The sequence below is a fragment of the Urocitellus parryii genome, chromosome 12, assembly GCF_045843805.1.
Source record: "Urocitellus parryii isolate mUroPar1 chromosome 12, mUroPar1.hap1, whole genome shotgun sequence".
NCBI lineage: Eukaryota > Metazoa > Chordata > Mammalia > Rodentia > Sciuridae > Urocitellus > Urocitellus parryii.
The window spans coordinates 51,673,690-51,694,739 of NC_135542.1; the positions used below are offsets into that span (position 1 = coordinate 51,673,690).

The following is a 21,050-nucleotide window of genomic DNA, read 5'->3' on the forward strand; positions in this document are numbered from 1 at the left end:
GCAGATGCTTATCAGGTGTGTGGGGGTGAGTGGGGAAGAGTGAAGGAATTGTGGATTGTGTAGAGGGGAGTGACAGTGAGGGGAGGGGGTGCAGGGATGAGAAGGATGGTGGAATGAGACAGACATCACCCTATATACATGTATGATTACACTACCAGTGTGACTCTGCACCATGTACAGCCAGAGGAAGGAGAAATTGTACTCCATTTGTGTACAATTGCCAAAATACATTCTACTGTCATGTATAACTAGTTAGAACAAATTAAAAAATAAATAAAGTGACTTAGCCTGGTAAGGTGGTGCACACCTGGGTGCTTATAGTCCTAGTTACACAGAAGGCTGAGGCAGGAGAATCACTTCAGGCTAGGAGTTTAAGGTCAGCTTTGAACAAAGTGAGATCCTGTCTCAAACCAATTAACAAAGGACTCACACAATTGGAGTGTTCTCTCCACCTACCCTGATCCCCAACCCTGAAAATTCTCCCATTCCTCAGGACCCATCTCAAATGCCGTCACCTTCCTAAGGAGTTCATCAGTCCCTCAGTTGTGTATCCTGTTGAAAGGTATAGTCTATCATAGAATATATACTCCACCTCAGCATGGCAGGTATGCATCTCATCTTCAAACACAGGTGTACACAAAATGAGCACATTTTTATTTCTCCTGGTCCTCCCTTTCCTGCCACATCTGTAACCTGGAATGGGCTCTGGTGATGGAAGCGAGAGCTTGCTCGTTCTCATTTCCTAGAAGGGGAACCCTGGCACTGGCTAACCCAGTTTCCCAGAGCCCAGCAAAGGCGGGATTTCCACCAGAGTTTTCGGGCCCCCTCCCCCTGGGGCCCCAGTGGGGCCCCCCTCCCCACGCTCTCCTTTGTTCTTTCGCAGACTTTGCCCATTAAACCCAAAGTTAATCGCTAGCACAGGAATGCTAGAATGAAAAAAAAAAAAAGCATTTAATTTTCAAACTCTCCCCAGGTGAGAAATATTTCCATACCATCCTTCGAGCGCCACTAGAAAAATCAAGAAAAATGAAGAGTCCGTTTCCAGCTCAGCCAGCGCAGGTGGCTCTCCACGCCCCAGGTGTCCCGGAGACCAGCGTCCGGCGCGGGGCCGGCGGGGACTACGAGTCCCAGGCTGCCTCGCGGCGCCGGCGGCGGCAGACGTGGCACCGCGCGCGCCCGCGCCGGCCGGAAAGCCGGGAGGTGGTCAGGCGGAGGGCCGGAGCCATGGCGGCCAGGGCGGCGGGCGGGGGGCGCTGGGAGGTGGTGAAGAAGGGCCGGCGGCCGACGGCCGGCGGCGGTGGTCGAGGCGGCGGCGGGGACCGCCGGGCGCTCGGGGAGGCGAACGGAGTGTGGAAATACGACCTGACCCGTGAGTACCCGCCCGCCGCCACCGCCCCCGGCCTACCGGGCAGGGGCGCAGGGGCAGCTCCCTGAGCCCAGGCACCAAACTCTAGCGGGCTCTCGGATCCGGAGCCCGCGGGCTGATCCCCGAGGCCACCCTGCCAGATGGCTCAAGGGGAGGTGGCTGTCTTCACTGCACAGATGGGAAAACTGAGGCCCAGCGGAGTCGACAGCTGGCCCAGGTTCCCGTGTCGAGGGGCACTGGGTTTCAGTCTTCAGCCCCTCGGGTCTCTGCACACAACACTCCCAGCTGCCCTGGCCTTCGCTGGCCTCTCCCCGCGGAGGCATCCTGGATCCTGCACTGTGCTCCCTCACCCCTTAAGTAACCAGCAGGTCCGGGAGGGACCGTCGGGAGGCCCACTAGTGAAAGAAATGACCCGCCACACACTCAGCACGCACCAGGAGTGCATCCGAGGGGTGGAGAACACTTGTCACTTGTTGATTATAGACTTGTCACCTCAGAACCAAGAAGGAAAAAACCTGAGCTCTAGTAACATGCACCAAAGAGGCCAGTCCTCTGTATCCATGCCTCTACCAGTTCCCATACACTCTAATTTGTTTAATGAAGAACTGCCTGGCCTCTGTTCAAGAGCCCTGGACTGGCGTTGTGATGACCAAAGCAGCCACCAGGAGGGCTCCCTGCCCTGCTCCTAAGCAACCTGCAAGAGGAGTTGAGGAAACCTCCTCCTTGCAGATGAATTAGGTGCTGGTATGGTGGAGGAGACCACCGTTCCTGTGAGGTCCTAGGGACTTAAGTGTGGCCCTCTTTCTCTGCCTGTTTTCACCCCAGCTCCAATCCAGACCACAAGCACCCTTTATGAACGGGGCTTTGAGAAAATCATGAAGAGGCAAAATAAGGAACAAGTTCCACCCCCTGCTGTGGATCCTAAGAAACCTGCCAACAAGAAGCAGCCGAAGAAGGTGGCAACTGTCACCAACCAAAATCAGAAGCAGGGCCGCTTCCGCAGCCTAGAGGAGGCCATGAGAGCTGTGAGTATCCCTAGACATGAGGTGTAGAAAGATTCAGGGGCTTGAAGAGCAGAGAAGATGGGGACAGGCAGTTTAGGGACCTGTGGGATTTGGGATTCTATTGATTAGGAGGAGTTCAGGAAAAGACGAAAACCCCAAGGAAATGGAATATTTGCACTCAAGAATGGAAGGGAAATGGGAAATCTGTAGGGTGTACCAGGGAGGGGATAGAGAAGCTGATTCTGGTTCCCTCTCCCACGGAAGCAGTAATCTTACACTTTCCATCTTGTCCTTGTTTTTTTCCTCTTTATGGCTTAAGAGCACAGGGCCATGAGATCAGCATCCTCAGCTGTCCTCGTCCACACTTTTTGTGCATGTAACATAATGATGGCATTCTACATACTTATGCTAAAAACAGAAACCTTATTGCTTCCTACTACCACATCATTTGTCCATTCCCCGCACCCCCACCCTTTTTTCCTTCCACTCACTCCCAACTCACCATGGAGGCGTTTATCTTTGGCAGCTGGATGTGGCAGCTCTGCAGAAGGAACTGGACAAGAGCCAGAGTGTGTTCGTTGGAAACCCCTCTGTGTGGTTGAAGGACCTGGCCAGCTACCTCAACTACAAGCTCCAGGCTCCTCAGAGTGAACCCACACTCAGCCAGCATACTCATGGTTAGTCTTCCCAACATCCTTAGCTCAGACAAAATCAAGAAAACTCTAGAAAGGCTATTTGTTCATAACAGAGCTCAGTGCCCCCACCATCCTGATTCATACTTGGCTGTGCAAGTGTGTGGGCTTCCTTGGGAGAGGGAGGAACACCAGCCTCAGAGACCTCTGCCCCCACTCACTGTTCTCTAGGGAGAACACCAGCATTCTCAGACTGGCAGGGCATTTGGTCCCAGTACTCACATAGAGGCCAATGGGCCCCAGATTATCCCTACAGCCTGGTGAGCCGAGAGCTGCGCGGGATCATCCGAGGGCTCCTGGCAAAGGCATCAGGATCTCTGGACCTCTTTTTTGACCATTGTCTGTTCACCATGTTGCAGGAACTCGATAAGACACCAGGTGAGAGGGGCCCAGCAGAGAAATGTGCCGATTTTGACACTTTTTGGAAAGGGAGGAGATTGAGACTCGGTGGGCCCAGCTTCTGGGTTTACAGTTCTCAGAAGGGGAGATTTCAGGTTTGGGAAGCTTTTAAGTAGTATAACAGTTTAAAACGTGTGTCTCTCCAGGGGAGTCATTACATGGTTACCGCATCTGTATCCAGGCCATTCTACAAGACAAGCCCAAGATTGCCACCATGAATCTGAGCAAGGTAAGCTTTGGATGGTGTTGGGGTCACCAGGGCCAGGACTGGGGAGGCTATTCAGAATCTAATTGTTGGACTATGTAGTGAGATAGAGGGAGACCCTATAACACCAGGAATGGTGCATGATGCTGTGAGCTCTCTCTGATATGCATGAGAATGCACTATTAACCCCTTCCTGACAGTGGGAAGATTTGGCACAGAGGGTTCTGCAGCTTTCCTAGGTCTAGCCAACCAGAAAGTGCAAAGTATGGGTGAAGCCCATGCTGGAATCAGTACACCACACTGCTATAGTGCTCCACTGTCACTTGGCTGACTCCTTTTCTCCCAGTTGACATCTCTCTTCCCACCTTACTCTCCCCTGCCCTGGTGATCTCTCTTGTCCCAACCCCCCATCCCTTCTCAGTTCCTGGAACTGCTGAGGTCCCACCAGAACCGGCCAGCAAAGTGCCTGACCATCATGTGGGCCCTGGGACAAGCAGGTTTTGCCAACCTCACCGAGGGACTGAAAGGTAACAAGGAAGTGAGGAAGAAAGGGAAGGTCTTGGAGCCCAGGCACTCCCCTTGGTGTGCCCTGTGGACAGGCTGAAGCCTTCTCCCTGACTTTTGTCTCTCTAGTGTGGCTGGGGATCATGCTGCCTGTGCTGGGCATCAAGTCTCTGTCTCCCTTTGCCATCGCATACCTGGATCGGCTGCTCCTGTGAGTAATGGGGGGACAGCAAGGGGAAGGCCCAGGGTGTCCACAGGATGCTGTTTCGGCAAAATGGGATGCTGTGATCCTGGTCTCCATAGATGCGAGGAAAATCAGGACAGCTCCTCCCACCTCCAAATGTGATGGTGAGGAAGGAAAGGGAGGGAACCATTAAGGGCTGGGGGAGGGGTAGTGTTTATGCCCTTTTTCCTGTATATTGTCCTAACTAGGGTCGTAGCCAAACAGCTGGCCTGAGTAGTGGTCTCCAACAAGCCTATTTCTTCCTCCCTCTGCCCTCAAGGATGCATCCCAACCTCACCAAGGGCTTTGGCATGATTGGCCCCAAGGACTTCTTCCCACTTTTGGACTTTGCCTATATGCCCAACAACTCCTTGTCACCCAGGTAGGTCTGCCCTGCTCAGCCCTGCTGTGAAGGGATTCTAGTTCAAGGTCAGGCCCAGGCACTATATTTCCATCCTTTCTCCCCCAGCTGCCCAAGATCTGAGGTTCACAGCCTAGAAATTCAAGGGTGGATTTCAAGGAATCAGTGAATCCCCCAAATTATATAACCCTTGCGTGTGATTAGCATGTGGATATTTCCATAAGGAGAGGGCCTGTGTCTTTCAACAGATTTTCCAAGGAGTCCTGATTTAAAATATTCAGAGTCATCACAAGGTCTTTAATGACTCTCCTCTCAGCCAGGGCGTGGGCTGTGAGGCAGGCAAAAGGCTCAGTGGCATAGCTCCTTTTACAGCTGTGCCTGGACCTCCTCCCACCCCTCTGCAGCCTGCAGGAACAGCTGTGTAAGCTCTACCCCCGACTAAAGGTGCTGGCATTTGGAGCAAAGCCGGAATCTACCCTCCACACCTACTTCCCTTCCTTCTTGTCCAGAGCCACCCCTAACTGTCCGTCTGGGATGAAGAAAGAGGTGAGGAACTGGCGTCAGGCTTGTCACTTGCCCAGTTCAGCTCTGGTAGCTCCGTCTGCTGACAAAGGTCCTGTCTTCCTGGAGCCTGTATCCCAGTATTTCCTTAGTTCACTCCCACAGCCACCTGTCTACTCCCTCACACCTGCCTTTAGGAGCACAATTGTTAAAGGGTAGCATATTCAGGCCTGGGACATCTTTGGTGTCCTGTGCCTTAGAAATGAGCGATCTTTGAGATCAGTCTCTAGCTCAGGAGCCCCTCTTCCCCCCGATAGTGTCTCTCAGAGCTTACAGGAATCTTGATCGTATTTCTACACCTGTGGGGTGGATGTGCTGCCCAGGTGGCCTCTGGGTGTTTTCCCTCTCTATCAGCCCCAACCCTCAGCAATCTCTCTTGTGTCCTCTTCTGCAGCTCCTGGGCAGCCTGACCCAGTGCCTGACAGTGGACCCCCTCAGCACCAGCATCTGGAGGCAGCTGTACATCAAACACCTGTCACAATCCAGGCAGGTGGGGGTAGGGCTCTGATCCACAGAGAAGCCTCCCAGTTCATGCTCCCCAGCCTGTGACTGGCCCGTCCTTATCCTAGAAGTAGGGGGAACATTGGTCTTTGTTCTGTTAGCTCATACCACCCAGCTTCAGTAGGAGTTTTGTTGGAGTGGCCTCTACGGAGCTGCTTCTCTGTGGATAGGGGGTGGAAGGTCTTTCATCCTGAAGGAGCCAGAGCCACAGGGGGTTATAAGAAGGTGGGAAGGCTGAGCAGCCACCTAAATACAAGGGTGTGTGCTTTCCCCACAGCCTCCTGTTGGAGCACTTGCTCAAGTCCTGGGAGCGGATTCCCAAGAAGGTAAGGAGCTAAGAGGATATAGCAGGCTGGGCCTCACCTGGGTTCTGAATTCGTGCCCTTCAGCCACTGTCTTCCTTTCCCTATGTTCTTGGCATGAAAAGTGAAACAGGGTGGAGGCTCAGGATTCGCTAATGGGCTAGATCTCATGTTCTCAATCCAGCTTTTGTTGTCTTAAAGGTACAGAAGCCTCTGCAAGAAACCATTCAGTCCTTCAAGCTTACCAACCAGGAGCTACTAAAGAAGGGCAGCAGTAACAACCAGCATGTTGTCACCTGTGATGTGGCCTGCAAGGTGCTAGCACTCAGCTTCTCCAACCAACTAATGGTCCTACATCTCTCAGTATTCTCCTGGTTGGGCCTGAATCATACCCCTGCCCCACGTGTCTTGCCCCCACCTCACCCCTGACTTGGGAGGAGGCCTGCCTAGAGGCAAGGACCAGACTCTCCCTTCTGACCACTGTTTCTTCCCCGTCTCCTACCAGGGCTTGTTGCAACAGGCACGGGGCCCTCGGCCACCCTGGACCCGGCTATTGCTATTGCTGCTGGTCTTTGCCATAGGTTTCCTGTGTCATGACATCCGGTCACACAACTCTTTTCATGGTAAGCGGTGATTGGCAATCGAGAAAGAGAGAAGATGGTGGGCACAGAGCTAGGTGTAACACCCCAGTACCTACATTTGGCCTAATGTATTCTCAGTGCCACCAATTGAACATTTTTCAACTGAATTTTCTGTTTTCTGTCTAAAAATGTGACATTACTACTTCAGAGTGCACTGATGCTTGTAGTATAGAAATAATTGTATATTCATGACACCCTTTGACTTAAGTATTAACCTCCTTTTGATTCCTGAGGAAATTGAAGCTCAGAAATATTTAACTATTAGCTTAATATCATAGCTAGCACACGGTGGCACACACCTGTGCTAATAATTACTTGTAAGGCCGAGGCAAGGAGATTGCAAGTTTGAGACCAGCCCAAGCAACTTAGCAAGACCCTGTCTCAAAAAATTAAAAAATGGGCAAGCTGGGCATATTAGCACATGCTTGTAATCCCAGTGACTTGGGAGGCTGAGGCAGGAGGATCTCAAGTTTAAGGCCAGCCTCAGCAACTTAACAAGACCCTATCTCAATATAAAAAATAAGGGGTGGGGAATAGTCCAGTGATAGAGCACCCCTGGGTTCAATCCCCAATACTGCCTTAAATAAATAAATAAATAGATAGATAGATAGATAAATAAATAAATAAATAAAATCACAGCTAGTAAATAGAAGGGCAAATGCTCAGACCTGAGGCTTCCTGACACCCAAGTCTAGGACTCCATCTTATGTCTGTTCCTCCTGTTCACCTGACCCAAGAGAAGATTCAGCCCCCTAGGCTCACATGCCTCCCTCCAAGCCTGCTCCAGACTAACTGAAGTCAGCTTTTCAACCCTTGAGCACACAAAGTTCTGCCCCACTGCCCCACCTTATGTTGCCTGCCCAGGGACTTTAGTGTCTGTCATCCAAGTCCCTGCCCCTCTCAACTCCCAGCTCACCAGGGCCTCCTTTTCTCAGCCTCCCTCACTGGCAGGTTGCTTCAGTCATCTGGTTTCTTGCCTGCTGGCCAGCAAGTATATGCCAGACTTTACTCCTACAGCCTGCAAGGCTACAGGTGAGCTGCTCCCAGGGAGGATAGAGAAGTGTAAGAGGGAAGGTTTGGGGTTCAGGGTGGTACAGGTGGCTATGTGGGCATTAGCAATCAACAGGAGGTTCTGTGGTCTTCCTTTCTCAAGGCCTCCCTTTCCCTTGCAATTTTTGAGGAGCTGAACTGGCCTGCAGGAGCTAAGAACCCTCTCATCCCCTCTGTCTTCTCCACAGCTGGCTAGAGGAGACATTGCCAACCTGTGGCTCCCACCTACTTACCATGGTACAACCCAGTTTGCAACAGGCCTGGGCCCACACCAATGCCACAGTCAGCTTCCTTTCTGCCCACTGTGCCTCCCACCTTGCCTGGTTCAGTGACAGCTTCACCAGCCTCTCTCAGAGGGTAAGCACGAAAAGAGACAGGCTGGTCTTCCCAAGAGATCTTGGGAAGAGATAGCCCAATGTGGATAGGATCCTTAGGCCAGGATGCATTGCCCTAGGTGCCCTGACCCCAACCATTCCCCATTGTTTAGCTACAGATCCAGCTTCCTGACACCCTGCACCAGCTGCTCCATTATCTGAGGGAGCTGTTCCTACTTCTCTACCAGAGTGTGCTGCTGCCTATTTGGCATATGCTGCTTGAGGCCCTTTCCCGGGCCCAGGAGTACTGCCATGAGGTGTGCAGGTAAGACCTTCACCCAGAGCTTGGGCAGGCCCTCCTAATGGGCCTACTTTCTGTCCCCGGGGACAGGGCATCATTATTCAGTCTCATGCTGCCCTGCCCCTTACACACCCAGGCCACTCTGGAATGAAGGTTGTGGGTCTAAGCTACAGCCCTGTGATTTGACACAGCTGCATGCACACATACCCCTGCCCCTAAAATATTCTGCTTTTCTCCCAGAGGTGAGGTGACCTGGGACTGCCTGAGGACACAGCTCAACGAGGCTGTCCACTGGACCTGGCTCTGCCTACAGGACATCACAGTAGCTTTCTTGGACTGGGGACTTGCCATGATATCCCAGCAATAGGCCCTGCCTTCCTGACCACTGGTTCTGTCATGGGCAGGCCATCTGAGACTGCTGGAGGGTAGAAGGTGACTCTTTTAATTTGGTGCCTGAGTTCTATCTCCCAGGCAAAGTAGCCAGTTGCTTCTAGCCCAGTTCCTCCATCTTTAGTAGGGGCTGGGCCAGAGATCTCTCAATCTGCCCACAAATCCATGGGAGGACCCACAGGGCTTCGTGGGAGTTGTGCAATGGGCCTTCATCCTTGGGCTGGTAACCTATACTACTCTCTTGCCTCCTGCTCTCCACTGCCCTCCATCTCACTTCTAAAGCCCCAAATTCATCTCCAAAAAGATGAGACTCTCAGCAAGTTCCACAGCCTCTCTCTTCATTATCAGTCACAACCTTAGTTACAACAGAAAAAGACTAGGGGCTTCCAGACTGATCGAGCAGCACAGTGGGCAACAGCAGCTTCACCTCTGCCTGCAGCCTGCATGTGCCAACAGTGGATCTGGGGGCCTGGTGGAAATGCATCTTACCTCAGAACACCCAGAAGGCCCTTTGAGGTCCATCACTACCCGCTCCCATCAGAGTCCTACCCAACATCAACTCTCCATACCACTTCAGTGCTGGGGGCTCTGCCTCAAAGTTCAGTTTTCTCCACTACCCACCCTACTATCCACCTGGAAAGCAGAGCCCAGGTAGTTGTGTGCCTTGGGCCCCAGGAACTTTCCATTAGCCTGTTGAGATAGGAGTCTACATATGGCTCCTAGGTGTGCCTACTAGGTGGAATAAAGGACACAGGTTTGATTTCTAGCTTTCCTCTCTGTGTTCTTGTACAGAAATTATAGTTATGGGGAGGACAACAAAATAGTAGTCCCCTGCCCTGAGGATTGTAGCCATTGATTGCATTTGAGCTTCTGGCAGGGAAAGTCTACATCCATCGTTCAACAAAGCTAGATACCCTTCCTCTTGTTACCCTAACTATATTGTCTAACATGTTACTGTGATTTACGTTCCAAGATTTGCCTCGATAGCTTGAATGTTTTATGAGAAAGTGAGAGAAAGATAATGACTCCAAGAGACAAACCCAGGACTTGTCACCAAAGTCCCCTTCTAGTTTTTGTCTGAGACATAAATAAAAATCAGGCCCATGTTCAGTTCTTACCCAGGTTTCTTTCCTCAATGTCTCAAATCTAAGCAGTTCTTAGGGATGCCATTCTAACTTTACAGGATGATTTCTGCTTCCCTGGCACCTTGTGGTACTTAGATACCCTTGCTTTTCCCTCAGTGAGATTATAGCAAATGTGCAGATGCTTGACCCAAAGTGAGGTCATGAAGACTATAGCACTATATGCTTTAATTACCTCTTCTCTTGGGAAGCAAACAACCCATGTGAGGCATATTCCTTGCTTACCTAGTGGCAGTTAGCCATGACCATTTTTCCCAGAGAAGAGAAACATTACCCAGCAAAGAGCCAACCAAGGTGTAGGCCTGCTGGGCTGGATTGTTCAAGAGCCCCAGAACCTTGGGCATTTCCTCAATTAGGCACAAACAGGTTCCCTAAGAATAGGAAGTGCTTGTAACTAGCTGTATTAAAGGTAAGTTGGACTGGGAGGCTGGGTCAGCGACAGCACAAGACTCAAGATAGCATTCCCTACCATGATAACCAGTCTAAAGCTCCTGGGCTGAGTTCTTTGAATTTAGCACCTCACAATGTTACAAGTGCTGTGCTGGCTTCTAACGTATGTACTAGGTTTACCTTATAAGATTCATGTCATTTCTGAAACTAGCCCTTGAGGACAACATTTTTTTAATCAATTTAGATTGTAGGAGTCCCCACAGCCTCTCTGAATCAGATACTGACACCTTAGTAGGCAGTAGGGCAGTTTGAGTATCGTTATCTCTAGTGATTGCCAACACTTGTGTGGACCTAAAAATAATACACCTCATTTCTAAACTGTCCTATTATTTTGTAAGTCTGAAAGCAAATTTCCATGTTTGTGTGTGTGTGTGTGTGTGTATGTAGTCCATAGCTTCAGTTTTCTGAATAGGACAGGCTGGTAGGTCACCAGACTTACTGTGGACATATATGGCTGGACTCACACCTGAGGCATTATGTGTCCGTTCTCAAAATGCCGTCCCACCCCAGAGTGGATGGTTCCCTATTTCAAATGCCCCACTGTCAAATACGCAGATGTTTTTGCGATTGGATGACTTCTGAGCATTTTAATAACTCCTAAGGGTTTTTTTTTTTTAAGAGATAGATGAGATGAGAGAGAGAATTTTTTAATATTTATTTTTTAGTTCTCGGCAGACACAACATCTTTGTTGGTATGTGGTGCTGAGGATCAAACCCGGGCCACACGCATACCAGGCGAGCGCGCCACAGCTTGAGCCACATCCCCAGCCCTCCTAAGGGGTTTTGATTTAAGTGGATGCTTAAAGTGATCCATCCTCTTACTACATAAGCTTCACAGTTCTGTTCCCAAAGGTGCTTGAGGGCATTAAGGGACTGCTTTTCCCTATGGTATTCCATTTATATTGGGCAGTTTCTGTTGCCCTAGACTTGGAAATATAAAGGAATCTGGAGGCAGCGTCCAGGGTATGGGTGAATATTTATAGAATCTTGAATATTCTGCCTATTAGTAAAAAGCGTGTACTTCCAATGTGGTGTTAGATGAGTGTTGGCGTAATTTTTTACTGTGTTAGCACACACCAGTTACTAATTTTTAATAGTCTTAACTTCTTTAGACTATTAAAAAATGAGCAAAAGTATAGGCTCCCACCTTCTCTGCACTCGCACACATGTGCGCACTCACACATACTGCCTCCTCACCAACATCTCACACCATTGTGGTACCTGCATGTGTTGATTGATTAATCTATACTGCCTCATGGTTATCACCCAAAGTACACAGCTTTTACTGGGTTTCACTATTTGTTTTGTACAGTCAGTAGGTTACACTAATGCCTAATGATATGTGTCTTCCACTTTACATGCCAACTTCACTGATCTAGAAATCCCCTGGGCTTCACCTGTTCCTCCCTCCCCCTCTCCCAGAGCCACTGGCACCCTCTAGTCTTTTGGTCTGTAGCATTCTGCCTTTCCACAATGCCATGACATTGATCGCTACAAATATTTGTAGTTAGAATCTCTCCCACCAAAGAGATAAGATTTAGGTTCCAGGTCCCAAACATCAGACTTGAGATTCAGATGAATTGAAATCATAACTCTCATCCTGAAGCAATTGTATCTGTATAGGATTAGGAAATCACACTAAAAAAGGAAAAGTCAACTTGAAGTTTCTTCACTTAAGTGAGTTTCCTCATAAATTTGCCATGTTCCTATTAGACGACCTGTTCCATGATTCCTGGGCCACAGCCACTTCTTTTGATGGTTTGGCTCCATCTCTGGATACCACTGAGGGAATCTGGCATCATGAGTATTTACCCAGGGACAGATTCTACTATGGAAAAACCTGGGGCTGAAAGTGATACCTAGAAATGTTTTACTGAGACAGGGAAAGCAAGGTTTTCTACTCTTAATCTCAAGTGCAGTAGTGTTAAAACTAGGAGAAAAGCATGGTTTAGTCTTCACATTTAGTCACATGTCACATACAGAACATCAAACACTACTGGAAGAAAATGTTACCGTCTATAGTGTCTACAAGCTAGAGTGGGAGAAAAGACCAGATTAATAAGATCCCTGTGTGTTGATGGTGGAGAATCTCTGAAGTCAGAGATAATTTAAATTTTCTCCTCATAGTTCATTGGGCACCCAAAAAAGGCCATTAAGTGAAATCCTCTGTAAGCCAAATGAGGCCATCAAGGAAGCTGCCTGGAAAAATCCTCACCAAAGTTGAAGGCTCTGAAGTTATTTGGATTATAATATTAAAATAAAGAACCTGGACAGCCTACTGTCATTTTATCATCATCATTATTATTACTTTATTATTAATATTTGTGAGGGTTTTTTTGGGGAGGGGGTACCAGGGATTGAACTTAGAGACACTCGACCACTGAGCCACATCCCCGGCCCTATTTTGTATTTTATTTAGAGATAAAATTTAGGTTCCAGGTCCCAAAGCCCTGAGTTGCTTAGGGCTTTGCTTTTGCTTAGGCTGGCTTTGAACTCGAAGTCCTCTTGCCTCAGACCCCTGAGCCACTGGGATTACAGATGTGTACCACAGCACCCAGCTGTCACTATCATTATTAAACATTGCATTGTGATGACGAATGTAGTAGCTCGGGAGGCTAAGGCAGGAGGATCATGGATTCAAAGCCAGCCTTAGAAACTTATTGAGACACAACTCAGCAAGACCCTCTCTCTAAATAAAATACAAAAAAGGGCTGTGGATGTGGCTTAGTGGTTAAGCCTCCTAGATTCCATCCCTGATACCAAAAAAAAGGTGTCAACTTTCTAACCTATTGATTTTCAAATCAGTGTTAAGTGGACTCTGGGGAGTCTTAAGACCCTTTTGGGGATTCTGAGAATTCAGAATTATTTTCATAATAATATTAAAATATCATTCACCTTTGTTCCAGCATTGACATGAGTTCTGTTGTGTGTGAAAACAAGTATGAATCAAGGCAGTGGCTCCAAAATATACTAATAGTCATTGTATTTCTCATCCCCCTAACATTTCATATTACTTTTTAAAAAGCCAGTTTCACTTAAGAATGCTCTTGATGAAGTGGTAAAATGTATTAATTTTTGTAGAAAGTCTTGATATCAGGAAGTATGAGTCCTCCAACTTTGTTCTTTTTTTTTCAGTATTATTTGGCTACGTGGGACATATTGAAATTCCTTATGAATTTGAGGATTGTAGTTTCCATTGACACAATAAGTTGTTGGAATTTTGATAGGGATTGCAGAGAACTTATAGATTGATTGGGTGGTATTGTCATTTTAACAATATTAAACCTCCTAATCCATCCACCCAGAATGTCTTTTTGTTCAGGTCTTTTTTCTCTTGGCAATGTTTTGTAGTTTTCAGTGTACAACTCTTCTACCTCCATGTTTATATTTATTCCAAAGCATTTTTATCATTTCGGATACTATTGTAAATGCAATCGTTTTCTTTTCAGATTGTTCGTTACTGGTGTATAGAAACACAACTGTTTATGGTAATGTGGTGTCATTCTTGTCCTCTGCTATTTTGCCGAATTTGTTTCTTAATTTTTTTTTTTTTTGGCAAATTCTTTGGGGTTTTCTATGTATCAGATAATGTTATCTGTAAATGGGGTCATTTTACTTCTTCCTTTCTCATTTGGATGCCTTTTATTTCTTGTTCTTGTTTAGTTGCTCTGACTAGAACTTACAGTGCAATGGTGAAGGTAGGCATCCTTGTCTTCCCAATCTTAGAAAATTTTCAGTCTTTCATACTGGGATGATACTAGCTGTGGGTTTTTCATAAATAAGAAAGTTCCCTTCCAGTTCTAGTTTTCTGTGTGTTTCATCATGAAATCCCCAAAAATGCCAAATGCCTTTTTGCATCCTATCAATATGCATTATGCTGATTGATTTTCTTATGTGAACATCCTCACGTTACTTCAATAAGTCTCACTTGTTGTCCTCTTGATAAGATGTTGGATTCAGTTTGCCACTATGTTGTTGAGGATTTTTGCAACTATATTCATAAAGAATATTGATATGTAGTTATTTTGTTCCTTGTCTAGTTTTATTTATATTATTTGGCTACTTGTGAGACCTTGAAATTCCTTATCGGTGTGATATTGGCCTCACAGAATGAATTAGGAAGAATTTTTCTATTTTTAAGAAGAGTTTGAAAGGATTGATATTAATTCTTTTTTTAAATGTTTGGTAGAATTCACATTAAAATTTTCTGGTCCTGGACTTCTTTCTATTGGGAGGTTTTTGACTGATTTAATCTCTTTTTATATTTCTTTTCAGATTTTCTCTTCTGGAGTCAGTCTGGGCCATTTTTTTTTTCTAGGAATTTGTCCTTTTTAACCTAGATTACCTAATTTTTTGTCATAGTATTTATTCTCTTTTATTTCATTTATTTATTTTTGGTACCAGAGATTGAATTCAGGGGCACTTGACCACTGAGCCACATCCCCAGCCCTATTTTTTATTTTATTTAATTCTCACTGAATTGTTTATTGACTCGATTATTTGCTGAAGCTGGCTTGAACTCTTCCTCCTGCCTCAGCCTCCCAAGCCACTGGGAGGTGCACCCTGGCTTATTCTCTTTTAATCCTTTGTATTTTTGTAAGCTTGATAGGAAGTCCCCACATTTCTTTCTGATTTTAGTTTTCGTTTCTTCTGTCTTTCTTTGTCATCTTTGCTAAAGGTTGATAATTTTGTTGATCCTTTCAATGAGCCAACTTTTAGTTTTATCAGTTTCTTATTTTCTATTTATTTAATTTCCCTCTAACGTATTATTTCTCTCCTTCTGCTACCTTTTTTTTCTAGTTCAAATTAGAAAAATTATAAAGTTAGACTAATGATGTGAGGTTATTTTCTCCTTTTTTAAATATAGTTATGTACTATATTAAATTTAATTATAAGCATGTACTGCTATAAATTTCCCCCTGAATACTATTTTTGCCGCATCCCATATGTTTTGGTATGTTATGCTTTCATTTCCATTCACCTCTAAGGATTTTCCAATTTCCTTTGCCCATTTGTTGCCTAAGAGTTATGTTGTTTAATTTCCACATACAACAGATTATCCAGTTTTCCTTCTCTTATTGTTTTCTAGCATCATTACAATTTCAGTCTTTGAAATTTCTTTTTTTCTTTTTTTTTTTAGAGAGAGAGAATTTTTAATATTTATTTTTTTAGTTTTCGGTGGACACAACATCTTATTTTATTTTTATGTGGTGCTGAGGATTGAACCCAGCACCCCCCTCATTCCAGGCAAACGTGCTACCGCTTGAGCCACATCCCCAACCCCCTTTGAAATTTCTTGCGATTTATTTGTTGCCTAACTGTGATCCATCCAGGAGAATGTTCTATGTGCTCTTGGATAGAATGTATGTTTGGCTGTTGTTGGATGGTTCTATGGATTTCTGTCAGATCTTGTGTGTTTGTAGTATTGATTAGATCCTCCTTTTCTTTACTGACCTTCTGTCTTGATGTTCTATTTATTGCTGAAGATGGGATACTGAAGTTTCCAACTGCTATTGAACAATTTGTATTATTTATTTATATATTTATTTTTGGTGCTGGAGATTGGCCCCAGGACCTTGTGCATGCTAAACATGCACACTACCATTAAGCTCTACCCCCGGTCTATTTTTCTTCTTAATTTTATTCATGTTTGCTTCATCTATTTTATGATTCTAATGTTTCATGCATATCTGTTTATAATTGTCATATTTTCTTGATAGATTGGCCCTTTTATCAATATATAAAGTCTTGGAACATCATTTTTAATTGAAAGAACAACTGACAAACCATGATTGTTTAGTGTGTACTTGGCAGACATTTTCTTCAATGAAAAAAGTGAGCCTTTCACCAGGAAGACAACTGACACTATTTGTTGCCAATAATAGAATCTGGACTTTCAAATGAACTGCGGTGTTAGAAAAATGGTACCTTCCTACATCGCCTTGTCAGCTTCCTTAAACTTAAAACTTTCTGAGTGATATTCAAAATTGTGATTTTTTTTTAAAAATCATTTTTTAGTTGTAGATGGACACAATACCTTTATGTTTTTTTTTAATGTAGTACTGACGATTGAACCCAGGGCCTCACACGTGTTATATGAGCACTCTACTGCTGAGCCACAACTCCAGCCCCTTTATGTAAATGTTGAATATTGAAATTTTGATGTGGTAGCAAAGAATGTCCAGAATTACCTAAAAAGGCTATTAAAATATTATTTTCCTTTCCAACTATGTATCTGTATACAACCTTTTTTTCATATACCTCAACCAGAGCAACAAATAATGAGATTTAATATAGTAATACAGATGGGTAATTATGCAAAAGTATAAAGTATAAAGGTATGCAAAAGAATAAAATAATGCCACAAAATAATATCACACTGGTTATAAAGTTTTTGTTTTTCAAAATATACTTATTGTTTATTAAAATGTTGTAGAATTTTTATTGTTATTAATTTCTTAATTGATTAAATAACATTTACATTTTTCTCACTTTTCTTTCTTTCTTTCTTTTTTTTTTTTTGGTAGTGGGGATTGAACCCAAGAGCACTTTATCACTGAGCTATAGCCCAGCCCTTTTAATTTTTTGTTTTGAGACAGGGTCCCCACTAAATTGCTTAGGGCCTCTCAAAGTTGCTGAGGCTGGTCTAGGACTTGCAATCCTCCTGCCTCAGCCTTCCAAGTCACTGGAATTATAGGTGTATGCCACTGAACCTAGTTGTCACTTATAATTTCCAATATGGTCAATGTCTATAGGTATAATCCAAATAAACTAAAATCTTTTGGATTCTCAATAGTGTTTTATAGTATAATAAGAGTTTTGAGATTGCTGTTCTAGCCTAGGCAATAAGGCAGATAAAATAAATTAGCAATATAAAATAAAATTGGTTACTCTTTTAAAGGAAACTTTTAGAACTAATAGGAAGGTAATAAATTAGTTGGGTATGAAATTTTAAAAATGTTTTCCATACTCTAGTGATAGAGAATAAAGAGGTAAGGATCCACTCACAAAAGCAACAAAAACATACAAAATCCTTAAATGATTTTTAAAAGCATACCTAATTAACAAAAATAAAAACATTAAGAATTTCTAGGTTTAGACAGTTTTAGATAATGAAGGGCAATGCCATAATTCTGGATTTCTAAATATAAAAACCTTGGGAGTGGCTGCGCCTGATGATACATGCCTGTAATCTCAGTACTGGGGAGGCTGAGGCAGGAGGATTGCAAGTTCAAAACCATCCTTGCTAAACAACTCAGTGAGACACTGTCTCTCAATAAAATAAAAAATAGGGTTGAGGATGTGGCTCAATGGTGGAGTGCCTCTGAGTTCATTCCCTGGGAAACCTGCCCTGTCCCCCAAGAGGGAAAAAAAAAAAAAAAAAAAAAACCTCTAGGAGTGAGACCAAAGCATTAGCAATTTTTAAAAAATACTTTTTAGTTGTCAATGGATCTGTTATTTTATTTATTTATATGCAGTGCTAAGGATCAAACCCAGGGCCTCACACATACCAGACAAGCACTCTACTACTAAGCCACAACTCTAGCCCCAACAGTAGCATTTTTTAAAGCTGTCCAAGTGATTTAAGTGTGCAGCTAAGGTTGAGAACAAGTGGTTTTGTTTTTATATTCACACAACATACCTAAATAAGTTTCAAATAGAATTAAGAAGAAAATTTAAAAAGAAGAAAATAAAAATGAATATTTAACCTTCACTTGGAAAAGAATTTTCTAAATTTTAAAGCAATGGTAAAATATCATGAAATGAGTGTCACTTTACAAAAATTTTTAAATGTGTATATAATTCAAAGCATAATAGGTAAAATATTTAAAAACAACAAACTAGTGAAAAATACTTGTAACAAATATATGACATACATATTTTATTTTTTATTTATGTGACAGCAAAATGCATTACATATGTGTAATAATTCTTATTACACATATAGAGCACAATTTTTCATATTTCTGGTTGTATACATAGTATATTTATACCAATTCATGTCTTCATACCTGTACTTTAGATAATAATGATCATCATAATCCACCATCATAAATAACCCCATGCCCCTTCCCTTCCCCTCCCACCCCTCTGCCCTATCTAGGTTCATCTATTTCTCCCATGCTCCCTCTCCCTATCCCACTATGAATCATCCTCCTTATATCAAAGAAAACATTTGGCATTTGGTTTTTTGGGATTGGCTAACTTCACTTAGCATTATCTTCTCTAACTCCATCCATTTATCTACAAATGCCATATTTTTATTCTCTTTTATTGCTGAGTAATATTCCATTGTGTATATAAGCCACATTTTTTTTTTTATCCATCTGTTGAAGGGCATCTAGGTTGGTTCCACAGTTTAACTATTGCGAATTGTGCTACTATAAACATTGATGTGGCTCTGTCCCTGTAGTATGCTGTTTTTAAGTCCTTTGGGTACAGATGGAGGAGAGGGATAGCTGGGTCAAATGGTGGTTCCATTCCCAATTTTCCAAGAAATCTTCATACTGCTTTCCAAATTGGCTGCACCAATTTGCAGTCCCACCAGCAGTGTATGAGTGTGCCTTCCCCCCCACCACCACATCTTTAATGTTTTAAACAAACTTCTACAAACCAGTAAAAAAAGCATTAAACATGATGAAGATATGAATAAAAGATATAATTCATAAAATAAATGAAAAAGAACAAGGACTTGAAAACAGTCCCTCTTCATTAGTCAAGAAGTACAAATATAAGATGCCACTTACTTTTGCCCGTCATATTAATAATGATTTTTTTTTCAAGTGATAATATACTCAGTGAATGCTATGATAGAATTTGGTATGTTCCTGGGAAGTGATTTGGCAATCTTTATCAGAAGTCTGAAAAGTTTCATACTATTTGACCAAGCAATTCCAGGCCTAAGATGTATTCTAGAGAAGTAAACAGAAATATATTGATATTTTCTTATGTCGTTAAAGGTATTTTGAAGCAGGACTTTTCACCAATAACCAGCAATATCAGTAGGGGATGTATTCAGAGGTGGTTAAAAAGTTTTGAAACTAGAGAGAGGTGATATTTGCACAGCTTGGTGATTGCACTAAATGACACAGAATTTCTCACTTTAAAATGGTTAATTGTTCTCAGCAGCAGACTGAAGTTAACCTAAAACTACTGCCTGACCTGGATTTGCCAGGGCCTGGATTTACCTTTGCTCAAGGTAGCACAGGCAGTTTGGCCTTTGGCGGGAGCTGGAGGCCAGGTCTCCCTGCACACTTACCCCGACAGTCTGTCAAGCAAGGCTTCACAAAGGAGCTGGGGTTGGTTTCTGTGTTTTATAATCCGATAGCTTTCGGTGAGCCAAGGCTTGTGGGCTGGCACTGCAGGCCAAAGAAAAATCAGCGAAGTGTGAACCGGGTGGCTGTAGAGGTAGGGCAGGTAGCGGGGTCAGTCCATGATCCCACAAAAGATACCTACACCCTCGGTGACTGGGGAGTCCCAGGCCCTGGGGAAACGCGATTCCCCAAGGGCAAGAGGACCTGTGCATAAACCCATAAGGGCGACCAGTGCCCCGAGCCGGGCACTGTAGGACCGTCCCGTCCCCGACCCAACGTGGGTCTCTGGGGTTGCGGCAGAAGAATCCTCCCTGCTTGTGAGCACTTCCTAGGGCTGGAAGTGCGGGACATCCAGCTCGCGGCCCTCGCCACGCTTGCAGCTGCTGCGGGGTGGGTGGCGCATCGGCCCCACCCGAATCCCCGCCGGCAGGGCCGCCAGGGCCCAGGGGATTCGGCACAGCCTCGACAGCCTTTTTTGTTCTGTTCAGGACGAATCGATTCCGACAAAAAGTTAGATGATTGAGAGGATGGATGTCTTCGCATCAGTAAAGCATGCATTTTGCTGGGACCCCGAAAAACGAAGGAAACTGTGGAACTAGAGAAGCAAATATGATGCATCGGCTTTACGCAGTGGATTTGCGCGTCGCGACGTGGAGCCCGTGCGCCCACAAGATGGAGAAACGCTGCCTAGAAACTCAACCGTGTGAGGGCTGTCTACGCGTTTGCGATCTGTAGGCAGTGTCACAGGGCGCAACATTTTGTAAAAAGCAGGGAAACGTCAGTGAAGCACATTTCCTAGGTTTCTTTCGCCCTGGGTTAGGAACTGGAGTTTGGGGCAGCGTTCTTACCCATCTCCGGCTCTGTGGAACCCGGAGAAACTCCAGTCCCGGCGGGTTGCTTTGACTGAAAATCAGGGTGTGGAACAGGCTCATTGAAAGAATATAGCCTCGGTAGCTATTAGAGGGGAACCTGCAGGCCTCCTGAGCAGCGGGGCCTTCGATAGCTCAGTTGGTAGAGCGGAGGACTGTAGTGGAAATCCTGTGGCAATCCTTAGGTCGCTGGTTCGATTCCGGCTCGAAGGACTTCGTCTGACTTTTTTTTAACCCAATTTAGTTCAATTACCTATGGCTTCCTTAGAGGTCGGCAATGACTTTGTGTTGGTACTTCGGATATCGGGTAAGACCCGCAGTGTTGGTGTACAGTACAGCTCGGTTAAGCGTCACATACGAAGAAATATCGACGTGTGCCTCAAAGTAGAACTTTATTCTTTATGTGTAATTATTATATGCCTTATTTTCAAAAGTTTGCACTCGCTCCCATTGTTAAATAA

At 44.7% G+C, this 21,050-nt stretch overlaps 1 protein-coding gene and 1 non-coding gene across 2 annotated transcripts; both read left to right on the forward strand.

Annotated features, from left to right (window-relative positions):
- Positions 1 to 1,192: 1,192 nt before the first annotated feature.
- Tmem214 (transmembrane protein 214) lies at positions 1,193 to 10,978 on the forward strand. The gene is made up of 17 exons (XM_026399055.2): positions 1,193 to 1,369; positions 2,192 to 2,391; positions 2,897 to 3,047; positions 3,306 to 3,440; positions 3,608 to 3,690; positions 4,088 to 4,193; positions 4,300 to 4,381; positions 4,674 to 4,775; positions 5,159 to 5,300; positions 5,710 to 5,801; positions 6,094 to 6,142; positions 6,320 to 6,433; positions 6,624 to 6,741; positions 7,695 to 7,791; positions 7,998 to 8,166; positions 8,297 to 8,448; positions 8,665 to 10,978. Exons 1-17 carry the CDS (start codon positions 1,225 to 1,227, stop codon positions 8,789 to 8,791), a joined length of 2,064 nt encoding a protein of 687 aa, XP_026254840.2. The 5' UTR covers positions 1,193 to 1,224; the 3' UTR covers positions 8,792 to 10,978.
- Positions 10,979 to 20,713: 9,735 nt separating this feature from the next.
- On the forward strand, positions 20,714 to 20,802 carry Trnay-gua (transfer RNA tyrosine (anticodon GUA)). The gene is given in 2 exon segments: positions 20,714 to 20,750; positions 20,767 to 20,802. It is a non-coding gene; the product is annotated as a tRNA-Tyr (tRNA).
- Positions 20,803 to 21,050: the final 248 nt, after the last annotated feature.